This window comes from Scyliorhinus torazame, chromosome 18, assembly GCF_047496885.1.
Source record: "Scyliorhinus torazame isolate Kashiwa2021f chromosome 18, sScyTor2.1, whole genome shotgun sequence".
NCBI classification, from domain to species: Eukaryota; Metazoa; Chordata; class Chondrichthyes; order Carcharhiniformes; family Scyliorhinidae; genus Scyliorhinus; species Scyliorhinus torazame.
Genome location: NC_092724.1, coordinates 135,687,625 through 135,702,009, shown reverse-complemented (window position 1 = coordinate 135,702,009; position 14,385 = coordinate 135,687,625). Strand labels below are relative to the sequence as shown.

General features: G+C 44.4%; 1 protein-coding gene across 4 annotated transcripts in view; it reads left to right on the top strand.

Moving 5' to 3' along the window:
* sdk2b (sidekick cell adhesion molecule 2b) overlaps nt 1-14,385 on the top strand; it is a 1,174,030-nt gene that overhangs the window by 886,644 nt on the left and 273,001 nt on the right. For all 4 annotated transcript variants that reach the window (XM_072483445.1, XM_072483444.1, XM_072483443.1 and 1 more), the window contains one exon: nt 8,723-8,826. In XM_072483445.1, coding sequence (XP_072339546.1) covers nt 8,723-8,826 — 104 coding nt within the window. The remainder of the gene's footprint in view (nt 1-8,722; nt 8,827-14,385) is intronic.

Genomic DNA, 14,385 nt, shown 5'->3' with positions numbered 1-14,385 from the left:
AGATGCATACTACAATTAGTTTCTATATCTGAGAACACAAATCCACATTTGGCATTACAAGGGCACGATTTTCAGTCCATAGGAGATTCAGGCCCAGATTTTCGCCATCATGAAGTGGCTTTTGTATCCACCTTAGTGCCAACTCATGCCAACCCAGTTCCTGTACCCACCACTCTTTGCCGTTAACCCCTCCATGCCAACTCACCTGTATTCTCAGGCAGTTCTTTGACAGTCGGACAATTCCAATGAACTTGGGTGTAGAAAGTGCATAATTATGTTCACTGTTAATTGCATTTAGACCACGATTTGCACAAGCGCGATTCGCGGGGGCAGCTGGCCATTTGAATCACCAGCTGCCTCCACGCAAGTGAGATTTTGATAGGCCAGGACGGGGTAGGCCGTTTAGGATTCAGATTAGGAGAAATGTCTTCTTCAGCGGGTGGTGAACCTGTGGATTTCTCTACCACAGAAGGCTGTGGAGGCTAAGCCATTAAATATATTTAAGAAGGAAATAGATAGATTCTAGACTCCAAAGATATCCTGGTGTACAGGGAGAGACAAAGAGTATGGCATGATCATATTGAATGATGGAACAGGCTCAAGGAGCCAAATTGTCTACTCCGGCTATTTTCTATGTTTCTGTGTCAAGGAGCGTGTCATTTTACGTCTACAAGAACAGGACTGGTAAATCCACTCTCTCGATCATAGAGTTGCATATGCAAATAGTGAACTCACAGAACAAAAGATTCCAAAAATAATAAAGAGAGAGCCTCTCCATCTCTCTATTGGTACCAATAATTAGAGATACCTTGGTTGTCAGATAGCTATTAATCACTGACGTATTCATTTATTTAATGAATCCTGCTGTATTATTTTAGATTTTTTAAATGGTGTTAAAAGTCATTTATTCAATCCTGTTGGATTGAAATTTATGTACTTAAGTTTTTTCTTTATAAGGTCTTGATTAAATGTTTCTCCTCTAAAGATTACTGCATCTAAAAAAGCTTGGGCTGGATTCTCTGCCCCGCCGCGCCACTTTTCTGCCCCAACCCACCGGCGGGATTCTCCGTTACGCCAGCCGGTCAATGGGTTTCCCATTGTGGGGCAGCCCCACTCTGTCGGGAAACCCCCGGGCGCTGGCAAAACGGAGAATCCCGCCCCTTATTTTTTAAATGTATCCAATGTACTTGAAATGTCACACTGAGAGACTTCCGGGTGCGGCGATGACCAGCTGAGTCGCACGTTTCGGCAGCTCCCGGTGGAACGGGCTTTTGGGCTCTTGATAGGAGCCCCAACGGCAATTTTAACGGCTAAAAACACCGTGCGGTAAACCAGAAGGGAATTCCCCCTGGACACGGATGGAAAAAGGAGAGGAAAGTGGCCGGATTGCAGCAGATCCTTTGGAACAGCGGCAAGGAAGGGAAATGTCACACTGAAAGGAACAACTATTTTCAAAGCAAAATTGAAGGAAAATCAGTAATTTTCTGGTGGTTTCTCTATCCTTGATAAATCTCCCAATCTACAAGGGCAGGTGCCACAGTTTCAGACAGTAGCCAAATTACAGAAACTTTCCTCAATCATTAGCCTTCTGCTGATCTCATAATGTGCCTACTTAGGATATTTCCTCACAGTGAGCAGTGACCTTAAGTCACGACCGTATTAAGCATACGTTTATTTTTTGTAATTGTGCTCCAGGCCCTAAATCAACCTTGAGCAGAACCATGAAAGATCAGCTGTGATGTTAAATTAATAATGTTAATAATGATTTTGATTTGGTAATTTCCTGAAATAGCTCCAAATCCAGATTTGCTCTGAGTTACTAAATCAGGAAAGGTACAGTCAAGCGTTATTAGGCAGTACTTGTTAAACCCTGTTGATAAATGAGATTAGGGACTGTTACACATTTACAGTCGCTAATGTTCTTGTTCAATTTTTCCATCAATTCTGCAGTTGCAATTGCGTCCAAAAATTGAATAAATCTGATTGGAAAGGAATAATCCACTTGAAGCAGATCAGAAATTCTTTCTTATTCAATATAGCTTTAGGTTCAGTTGGGCAATTGTAAAAAATGTCAATGTGCAAACAAAACTGCTTCCGAGCAATGAGTTCATTCCAAATGCAATAAACAAACTATAAACTTACCACCTTATTGGATTCTATACCCTGTGATTCTCCCCTAATTGGTTTAATACTAGTTTACAATTATTTAGCTGCACTTTTTAAATAACAAATAACAATAAGGGGAAGCAGTGGCATTGTGGTATTGTCATCGGACGAGTAATCCAGAGACCCAGGATAATGATCTGGCACCAGGGTTCGAATCCAACCATAGCAAATGGTGGAATTTAAACTCAATAAAATATCTGGAATTAAAAGTAAAACGATGAGCACAAAACCATTGTCAATTGTCGTAAAAACACGACTAATGTCCCTTGGGGAAGGAAATCTGCCATCCTTACCAGGTCGCGCCAACATGTGACTCCCTCTCCCCCACACCCGCATGCCTGCAAGTTCCCCCCCCCCCCTCGCTGCCCCCGCTCCCCTCCATCACACATGAATGGAAAACCCTCCCCCTCAATGGCACTGCCCCCTGGCACAGGTTGGCACCATGAGACCGGGCAGTGCCATCCTGTACCACGGGACAGCGCCCGGGCATGTCCCTCTTCCCCAGGGCTATACTTACCTTTGAGACCCCCGTAGGGATCCCCTCAACTGAATACCGTATTTAGAAAGCTGTTGTAAACCTTACCGACGTGATGTCACGTTGTTGTGGTTTAAATATTCAGTGAAGGGAGAATCATGTAATGGGGGGCCCATTAACAATAAGATTTATGATAATCCATTTAAATGAGGTTCCCACCCTTTATGGGCATGAAGTTCGTGGCATTGCAGGTGAGGAAGTCTGATCTCTCCAGAGAGAATGGGGAAATGCAATTCTCCCGGATTTTTCACCTGCGTCGCCGTCCACTCTAACTGCGATCACGGGCTGAAAATCGCCCCAATCAAGTTCAATGTGACGTTTTCAGAACCCTCGCAACAAGAGATCAATAACTTTTTTAAAGATATTTGAATTTCCAGGACTGATGATCTGAGGATCCCAAAACCAGGTTTCATGTTTTAACAGTTTTGCTGTAACAAACAAACAAAAAAAAACATTGACTAAACATGATTTTATAGGCTACTTATACCTGAACTACAGAAAATAAATTCCCAATTTAACTTTTAGCACATCCGAAAATCTCCCACTGGTGATAGACATTAGAATGTCCCTTAACTCACTGGAACTCTAAATTCATTGTCAGCTCTCAATGGCTTGATTATTTTTTTTCTTTCCCAACCAGGTATCTTCTAATCCCAGAACTGACTTTTACAGTGATTTTCCCGCAAGTCTAAGCTAGGCAAATCTTACAGCCCCCTTTGAATCCTCACATATCGGACCTATTCAACCTGAGTGAAACCTTCCATCAGTGTTCTGCGTGGTGAATATTGGAGTTAATATTTTCTCTGCTTCAGATGCAGCACTGCCTGCCTCTATATTCTGCTCTCAGGTGGCTGCAGATTTACCTGTATCTGAGACTTTCAGGGGTATCTTAGAAACCCCGTAACCTGATACTATAATAGCTTGCTATGGACTCTTCCCTTCCCAAAGCCTATTTCCATGGCAACATGAATCACATGGATCTTGGATCCAGGTCTGAATGCTAATTAGCTATCTTCTGGAACTTCAAGCACTATTCTATTTTGGAATTAAATAGACAGTTTAAAGTAGAACCTGCAGAGAAAACCTGACTTTTCTGACAACTCCCTGTGTGATTTGGAGACTTAGGGCTGGATTGTCATGGAGTCAGGGAGACCTGGTGGAAGTTTTGAAAATAGCATCCAGGACCCAACTCCGGGTCCTTTTCCAGAGGTTTCCAATTTTCACCAGTGCGGTTAAGAGTGTGGGCTGCTGTGGGTTGCAGGTCCACATCCTACAATCCCAACCTGGCCACCTCCATAGGTGTATCCTAGTCCTCAGCAAAATTTCATAGAGTCTGGGCAGCTTTTAACCTCAGACATATTGTGAACCACAGTCTGGATCTGCGGCAGCACGGTAGCACAGTAGTTAGCACAGTTGTTTCACAGCTCCAGGGTCCTGGGTTCATTTCCCAGCTTGGGTCACTGGCTGTGCGGAGTCTGCACGTTCTCCCCGTGTCTGCGTGGGTTTCCTCCAGGTGCTCCGGTTTCCTCCCACAGTCCAAAGGTATGCAGGTTAGGTGGATTGGCCATGTTAAATTGCCCGTAGTGTCCAAAAAGGTTGGTTGGGGTTACTGGGTTACAGGGATAGGGTGCTCTTTCCAAGGGCCAGCGCAGACTCGATGGGCTGAATGGCATCCTTCTGCACTGTAATTTCTATGAAACTATGAATCAGGGAACCTTTTGAAAGGTAAGTTTTAAAGGTCCGACCCACACCCACATGATAACCTATGCCTCGCCACAAACCTCCATCCCCCTCATACCCTCCTGGCCGAAACATGCCTCCAACTACCCCCATTACCCCTCATTCCCTCCATGCCAAGCTATGCCCCTCCAGCTACTCCACATAACACCTCACGCCCTCTATGCCAAGCTTTGGAACTTATAATACCCATTTACCCATGATACACTACATATAGAATAAATGGACCCTGCACTGACAATAGGATGTATGCAAAAAGCTTTCAAAAACAGTCATGTATTCATCACTTTTCACTTTCTTAAAAAAAACTAATTTCACTGCAGTCTAATCAAAATGTCAATCATCCAGGCCATTTAAAGTATCAATAGTTGCAAACACATATTTATCTTGCGTAAATATGAATTGTGCAATTGACAGAATAGATCAGAATGCCAGGACCGTCACTCAAGCAATGCTTTCCCTGGGACTCTGGCATTTCAGCACTCTAATGGATGTCTGGGCTCTCAGCTGGTTACAGCTCAGCATGGGTGGGCATGGGGAGCATGTAGGGGGGCAAGGGTTAGAGGACTATTATTATTATAACTGGGATAAAGTCCCAGATCACTTAGGTGGGTCTTTTAAATAGCCTGCCTCGGCCCTCGATAACCCCTATGGCTGCCTCCACTCTGTTTCTGAGGGCAAAGGGCCCGACACCTGTTAACACCCACCCCATCCCGGAATGAAGATTTCATCTTGCTGGCACTTCTTTCCGAGGCGGGCACACTAAGGCGGGAAATTTCCTGACTCCTACCTGCCCCTAAGACCAAACAGTGTACCCACTGTCAGCACAACTGGGAACATTTGATACCTTCCCAACAAATCTATTGACTTGGGCCTTTCTTGTCCCCGCAACAACCAAACATTCTCATCAGCCAGAATTCAGAGCAGGTCCCATGAATCCCATCACTCTTCCATTTTACCTTAAATTAAAGAGACAGCCCCAAAACATAACAATAACTTTGTATTTGTAACAACAGATTGTGAAACAAAGAATTTTATATTGGAGTTGCGTAAACCTGGTTAAGTAAGTTCTAATCATGGCTTAATCAGTACCTGTATTAAATTAGGCATTACATGAAAATCAGAAAAACATATTAGATTCAAATGAGTAGCTAAAAGATAGGTTTCACATTAAGTAAATATGAAAAATAGATTTTTATCTGCTTTGAGCACACAATATATAAATCATCATGCATGAAGTGACTTATTTCAACAATATTAATAAAAATCATGAATAATTGATGAGTTGTTAAGGTAAATAGCAAAATTACTTTCGAATTCACATGCCTGTTTCGCCCTTTTTTCAATTTTCTCCTCTCTCTCTAGAACATATTAACCATTTCCAAAGCCCTCAAAGCTTTCTGGTAGCCCACCCAAGTGGCCACTCCTTATTTATGAGTCTAAACAGTGATAATCAGTCAGCTTTTTCAACCATGTGGGGCATCACAACCAACTCGCCAGGTCCACAGTTATACATTTTCGGTAGATTTCTAAATTCAGCAATTTGGAGTGGAAACCTGACCTGATTTGTTACTCCTCCCCATGCTAGAGGTACTGAGGTCAGTTGTAACATTGTCATTGCTGTTACTGCTGAAATCAGCAAACTCGGCATCGATAGCAAAAATTAGGATCTTCTGGTCTGTGTTTTCTGTCCAGGTTGTAAAAAAAACCCAAATCCAATTATTTAACAGAAGCATTCACATAATGTCATCAACTTCTATGATTTGACCCAAGAATATTTTCCAAAAGGTACACTTTCATGAAATTGCAAATGGTAAAGCCGCCATTTATTTTCCTGCCCAAACTCAGAGGCAGAGGTATCACATGATGTAAGCATGGCACACAGTGCATGATCTGAAGTCACAGATGGAGTAAACACCGATCTCCTACGATGACGACTGAGAATTTGTTCTTTAAATTGGAGAGAAAACTTTTGTTTTTATGCTCTTGCAACATTTGGTGCATTTTTTGCAGAAATATTTTAATGATCCCTGGTTGTAGTTTCCTGTTTTTTTTATTGGTTTGTAAATTAACTTTTGCCACAACATGACTGCACAATAGTTCTTTCTAAAAGCAAAACCCTGGTATTAAATTGTGATAACCTGACCTTATGTTGAGCTCTACAGAAACTGTTTTCACCATGGGCTTCATAAACTCACCACATCCTTTTTGTATAATTGCACATTTTTATTTCTTCACTCATGCAGTGGCTGTTCAATGTCAGTTAAGTACAGAGAAAACCCGTGGCTTGCCATTTCACAACTCCACCAAAAAAGGAGAGAAGGTTTTCTGTGAAGTTTCTTTTTAAATACAGCCACTGCTGTCTTATTCTTTGCTCACTGTCTTTTTCCTGCTCTTCTCAAATAGGTGAATCAAAATAATAAAAGTAATAATCTTTATTGTCACAAGTCGGCTTACATTAACACTGCAATGAAATTACTGTGAAAAGCCCCTGGTCACAACATTCTGGCGCCTGTTCGTGTACACTGAGGGAGAATTCAGAATGTCCAAATTACCTAACAGCACATCTTTCAGGACTAGTGGGAGGAAACCGGAGCACCCGGAGGAAACCCACGCAGACACGGGAAGAACATGCGATTCCGCACAGACAGTGACCCATGCCGGGAATCGATCCTGGCACCCTGGCGCTGTGAAGCAACAGTGCTAACCACTGTGCGACCATGCCGTATTCCCAAGGCTGTTTGGCTCTGAAGGCATCCCATCTGAGCCTAATCCTGCCTTTACGTGATATCCACAAGTGTGTACCTTTCGTCGAATGGTAATCAAGAGCAGCAATTTCAGATGATTAGCTCTACCCCACCTCGACCCATTTGTTTTCATCCCATTTCATTTTAACTGTCTTTTACCATTTATTTCTTTCTTGTCTTTCTTAATATATATTTAAACCCCTCCCCCTATCTTATCCACCTTTCCTTACCATTTCTCCTCTTTGCTTCCCCCCTTCCCTCCCCCCACATCTACAGTTCACCCTCTGATGTTAGTTTCCCTGCTGTTTGACCTTTCACATCTTTTGTTCTCTCTGGGGACTGCCATTAGCACTCTTTCCCCTAGGTTTCTGTGGCCATTAGCACCCGGTTTCCCTGGGTTTCTGTGGCTATGACTCATCTTTCATTCTCACTCCACAGTATAAATATTTCCCACTTTCTCTGTCTGTTAGCTTTGACAAGGAGTCATCGCACTCGAAACGTTAGCTCTTTTCTCTCCCTACAGATGCTGCCAGACCTGCTGAGAGTTTCCAGCACTTTCTCTTTCGTTTTAGATTCCAGCTTCCGCAGTAATTTGCTTTTATGCAGAATCTCTGATTTTCACTTCACCCTAATCAAGTGATACCGGCCCTACAGTATTCCTAAGAATGGGCTGGATTCTCCAGTCCCCAGCTGCGTGTTTCACGGCGGCATGGCGTTCGCTTGTCAATGGTGTTTCCCATTGAAACCACCCCACACCGCTGGGAACCCAGCGGGTGGGGGTGCGCTGCCAGCAGGGAAACGGTCAGAGAATTTCAGCCAATATATCACTGCTCAGTGTGTCTATGAGTGCATTAGTAAACACTCTGCAAGCGTGTTACTTTGTGGCTGCGAGTGAAGAGAATAAGAATCCAGACAAGTTAGTTTTCGAACTTTTTTTTCGTAAGTCAAAATTGAACAGAAATAACAGGTGCGTGTCAAGATGGGTCACGGCTTGAGAAGATTTAATATTCAGCAAAGCCCATGAATTTCAAATGAAGTGGAACCACTGAGAGACCATACCAGGAGATTACTGGGAACTCCATTACCTAGATGGCATGACAATCTAGTGTCAGAATCCACCAAGATCTAATTTGCAGATCCTCATGGAAACATTCTATGTTAGGGAATTAGCAGAAAAAAGTAAAAGCTGCAGAGAACCATCAACACTTACTGCCAAATATGACAAACAAAAATTATTTTTTCATTGGCCTTTCCTAATGTTAGGAATCTGTTACAGAGAACGGGTTTGTTAGAAGGTTGCACTTGTTTTTTTTAATATAAATTTAAAGTGCCCAATTTGTTTGGCCAATTAAGGGGCAATTTAGCCTGGCCAATCCACCGGCCCTGCACATCTTTGGGTTGTGGGGGTGAGACCCACGCAGACACGGGGAGGATGTGCAAACTCCACACGGAGAGTAGGCTGCACTTGTGAGACGCTAAACATATTTTAATCTGTTATTGAATCACAATGACATCGCATCCATACTACTTCCAACAGGTTGAAGCCCTTCACCTCGTACAAGTTCCGCGTGAAAGCAACTAATGACATCGGAGACAGTGAATACGGTGAGGAGTCTGACTCTGTCACAACGTTGCAGGCTGGTAAGTTTGAGATTAAACCATAAAGTTACGAGTAAAATGGAAAAAAGTATTTTACATTTTTGGTGCTCCTTTTCAGCATTTGTACCAACATATTTCAAATGGGAATCAATTGAGGCAATGCATTTTGGCTAAATGCTAGTTGAACCTCATTTGTTTGATAATGAACAGGAGTTCACAAATAATCAATGTCCCCACATTACACTGCTGATTGCATTTCTCAATTCTTTAATATGCTCATCTCAGTTCTTTTCAACAACACTCCCCCTACCTACAAGATCAACTATTGCTAAGAAAAAGAGATTCACACAATTGGTTACACTCTTATCTCTGGGTCTCACTCTAACCTGAGCATTTAATCTAGGCTGACACCCAGCAGAGAACAGAGGGTGCTGCATGGTCATAGGGACAATCCTTTGGATAAGCTATTAAACTGAGGTCTTGTATACTTTATTCAGCTGGCTGTTTAAGCTGTAAAGAGAAGATTGAAGATTGTGGGATTGGTATCCTGAAAGGTTGAGATTAAATGTGACTTTTTCAATCAGGTTAATTTAAGTAAAATTAAATCCAATGCATCTACTGGCTCAGTTAGCTACAGACTTGCATTTGACTCGAGGAACCGGACCCATCACAACCAGAGAAGCAACCAAGATTGCTCCCTGTAATGTCAATGACTAACATCTGACGTTACATTCAAATGCTTTCCACTTACAAGCACAGATACCTCTTTCAATGCATCACTGTGTCACTGGAACATAAGGTCACTGTTTTGCAAATTACAAGCACATTATTTGGAACAAGTAACAGCTAGCCCGAGCTAAAACTCTTTTCATCTCATTGTTTGATTGAGGTCAGAATGAACTTATCTGTCACTTGCATGGGCACATTGCCGAGAGTAGTGATGCATCTTCATTGTTCGTACTTCAGTGTGGAAATGTGTAATTCATGAGCACTGCCAGTCATTCTCATGTGTAAAGCCGCCTGTATATTCCAGAACTACTTGAGGCAGAAGGACTGTGGAATATTATGGGGCGTATTCATCAACACCAATGACAGTGGAGGAAAAAAAGCTGCATAAAATCAATCTCATAAAAGTGCAGATCACAATTTTTGTTTATCATCACAAACCTTCCCTCGTGGCTGAAATAGGTCCATTGTTACAATACCCTAGGATAGTGCACGGTCAATTCCAACCCCACTTGACCCAGAGTCACAACACCAGTGAAATTAGATTTATTTAAATACCTGAGGTTTTTGGTTGAGTTCAGTAAATGATAGTCACCAAGTTTATAACATTAAAACATGAGTAACCTCTTATGAACAGTATCTTCAGTTAAACAGACAGAAAATGTTGCTGGCTATCTACTACCCACTTTCCAACCCTTACTACCTCACCCCACACACACACATATAGGGAAATGGGTGGTGGAAAGGGAAAGAAGATATTAATAAAATAAAAGGAAAAGGATCTTTGATTCATAGGGATAACTTCCAGGCAGTATCTTTCTAAAGTTCAGGCTTTCCGTTTGGTACTTCCTTTCTTCTGGACTTGATATGATCGTCTCAGGAAAGGATGTCTACCTTCCCTGCAAACTCAGCATCATTTCAGGTTCACAGAAAGGATATGCTTGACACTCACTGCTTTTAAAGCAATAGATCAGTTATTTTACTTCAGCCCCTGAAGAGCAACAAGCTGCTGGTTTTGATACACTTAAAAGATCTTCAGCTTCCACCGACAGACAGCAGACAATAGAGAGAGAAAACAGCTCCCTTCACAGCTGAGGTCCAATCACTTCTGCGAGGTTCTCTCAGCAGGAACCAATCACTGGCTGTTGTCAGGCAGAACACTGTCCCTGGCCAACCCATTGGTTGCCAGTTAAACAATCAAACTGATTCCTCCAAAACCGGTTCCTCCCATCCACTTGGTGCCGAAGAGTCTGGCTTCTCCCAAACACAAAACCTGAGAATACAGTATTCTGACAAGCAGGCTGTTTTAAACTTTGAGTCTTCTGCTTTCTTGTCGGAAAGATCTTCTTTATGAAGTCACACCTATAAATATCTAAATCCACCCCACCCGTGAAAGTCTAAATTTCTCCGCCAATTCCTTGAAGCTCGCAAATCAGCCCTACGAAAACAAATGCTTCACCACAGCAACCCCTTTCTCCTCCCATCCCCTAAATCTAGCGTCCGGCCTCGCCGGCTCGAACATGTGGTTCCCACAGACCGGCACCAACTTTGATATTGCCCCCAATTTGAAGTGCTGCCGAAGTTGGCTCCATATCCTCAGTATAGAGGCCAGCACCAGATTCCCTGAGTACTTCCCCAAAGAAAAGATAGAGAAGCCATCACCAACGCCCTTAGCCCCAACCCCCTACTTGAGCCCAACTCCATCTGCACCCATGAAGCCTCTGGACCCCCACACCAACCCAGGACTTACTCAGCATTCACTGCCCACTAATAACCTATCAGACTTGGCAGCACCAAGTGCGCCCCCTCCCGCAGACTGCTGAAGCACTATCTTCCTAATCCTGGCTACTTTTCCCCCCAAACCAATCTCTCCATTCCCCCAAAAAAGGATTTTGGTTAAAAAAAGCCGGCAAACACTGAAATAAAAACAGAATATGTGGCAGGACATTCATTTTCATCAACTGAACTCTTCCAGCCAAGGACAGAGGGAAGCTGTCCCACCTCTAGGTTCTCTTTCACCCTCTGCACCAGGCTCATAAAATAAAATTTCCGAAGCCAGCCCAATCCCAGGCCACCTGCACCCCTAAATATCTAAAATGGCAACCTGTAAGACGAAACGGCAGCAACCCCAAATTAACCCCCCCCTCCCCGGGAGTTACCGGGAAACACTCACTTTTTTCCCAATACAATTTATACTCCGCAAAAGCCCAAATCGCTTCAGCAGTGCCATGATATTACCTATTGTGGGGATTCGATCCGTTATATGTAAAAGAAGTAAGAAGTCTTGCAACACCAGGTTAAAGTCCAACAGGTTTGTTTCGAATCACTAGCTTTCAGAGCACAGCTCCTTCGGACTGAACCTTATAGTTATGCCCCCTTGTAACAGCTACATCCACCCGAGGAAATAGTCTCTGAATGTCCACTCTATCTATCCCCCTCATCATCTTATAAACCTCTATTAAGTCGCCTCTCATCCTCCTCCGCTCCAAAGAGAAAAGCCCTAGCTCCCTCAACCTTTCCTCATAAGACCTACCCTCCAAACCAGGCAGCATCCTGGTAAATCTCCTTTTCACCCATTCCAATGCTTCCACATCCTTCCTATAATGAGGTGACCAGAACTGCACACAATATTCCAAGTGTGGCCTCACCAGGGTCATGTACAGTTGCAGCAACATGACAACATAACAACATGAAATAAAAAATAGAACTATATACAATCTTCTATCCCCCTACCCTCAATCCCATTTCTCACTTCTGCCCCAGTCCTTCTGCTTTCACAAACGCCTTCGCCGCTTCCACTGTCTCGAAGTAAAAATCTTTGAAGTTGTAGATCACCCTCAACTTAGTTGGGTACAGTACATCGAACTGCACACCGCTATTATACAGTACCATCTTCATTCATCCGAATGCTGCCGCCTCTTTGCCAACTCTACCTTTAAGTATACATATACCAGCTCCAGCCCATGGCACCTCCGGCTTCTGCCCAACTCAGTGCCTTCTCCTTCACATGGTACCTATGGAAACAAATAATCACCGATCTTGGAGGCTCATTCGCCTTCGGTTTAGGCCTCAATGACCAATGGCCCCGATCCAGTTTGTACTGGGAGGGATCTTCCCCCTCCCCCAACGGCACCGCCAACATCTGGGCAAAGTACTCAGTCGCCTCCAACCCTTTGAGCAGGCCCACGATCTCTTCGACACCGCCGCCTTCACCGGGGCAATCACCTCCTCCACCAACACCTTCAATACCGTCGTCATCTTCCTCATCACCTCCACATGCTTCGCAAACTGCTTTTCAAACTCGGTCTTCTTTTCTGCTGTGAACAATGCGCCCCACCCAGTGATCCAGCCGCCACCATCTTTCCAGTTGCCGAGCCGACCCTTTCGCTCGACGGCGAACCTTCGCTCGCCCCCTTCTTCACGGCGGCTCTCTTTCGGTTTTTGGACATCCCCCCTCCTTCCTTATGTCTTCCTGCACTTATTTGTTCAAAAATTACTCCTGGGACCGGGCATTGAATTTATAAAAAAAAATCAAGCCTTGAGCAGGAGCTGCCCAACGTGCGACTTCCTCCTATATGCTGCCAGCGAAAGTCGTCCGATTGCTGTTCTGACCTCCTCCTCACCCAGCGACCTCTCCATCCCTTTCTGATCCTCTTCCTCCACCTTGAGACGCTCAATACCCTCCAAAAACCTCAACATATCCGACTCATCCGCCGGCGGCACCAACCTATATAGAGTCTTATAGAACGCCTCAAATGCCCCATTAACACTAACTTACCACCTGAGTCCCGAATTTGTGCAATCTCCTCGAAAGCCGCCTCAGCTGACCAGCCAAAAGCCTACTGGCCTTGTGTCTGCTGATTATGTGCTCAGCCCAGACCTGGCAGACTGTATTGACAGAGCAAGCATTTATCTTTGACATGGGCAAACTGCAACCTTTTGCAATACATGCTACATGACTATAACAAAACTTATATTTATATACCCCCTCGAACATTTCCTAGAAATATAGTCAGACACAAATTAACATTAAGCCAAAGAAGTAAATATTAACAGGGATTATACGAAAAGCTTTGTCAAACCACTGAGTTTTAAGGCAAGGCTTAAAGGCAGACAGGGAATTGGTTGCGGAAGGGAATTCTAGAACTTGGGATTTATAATGTTTGAGGTACAACTGCCAATTGTGAAGGAGGTTGGGATACACAAGGACCAGAGTTGAAGAAACCACAAGTTCTTGTAAAGTTGGAGATGGCTCTAGAAATAGGGAGAGTAAGGCTATGAAGGACTTCAAAGGAGATGATTGGTAGGGAGAGAAAATAAATTATGTATCCATCTTAGTTTTCCAGGGTGATTCTGGAATAATGAACAGTTTTGGGCGAGGAAGACAAGCACACAATAGTGCTTAAAGTGGCCTGATTTGAAAATGGATGGCTAAATGAGTTGTGCGCTGATCACTCTCAGGTGCAAAGATAATGGCGTCATTCTCCGACCCCCCGCCAGGTTGGAGAATCGCCGGGGGCTGCCGTGAATCCCGCCCCCGCCGGTTGCCGAAGTCTCCACCACCGGATATTCAGCGGGGGCGGGAATCGGGCCGCGCCGGTTGGCGGGCCCCCCCCGCTGGATGGGCCGAAGTCCCGCCGATAAATTGCCTGTCCCGCCGGCGTGGATTAAACCACCTTTTGAACAAGGCGGCGTGGGCGGGCTCCGGGGTCCTGGGGGGGGCACGGGGCGATCTGGCCCTGGGGGGTGCCCCCACGGTGGCCTGGCCCGCGATCGGGGCTCACCGATCCGCGGGTGGGCCTGTGCCGTGGGGGCACTCTTTCCCTTCCGCCTCCACCACGGTCTCCACCATGGCGGAGGCGGAAGAGACTCCCT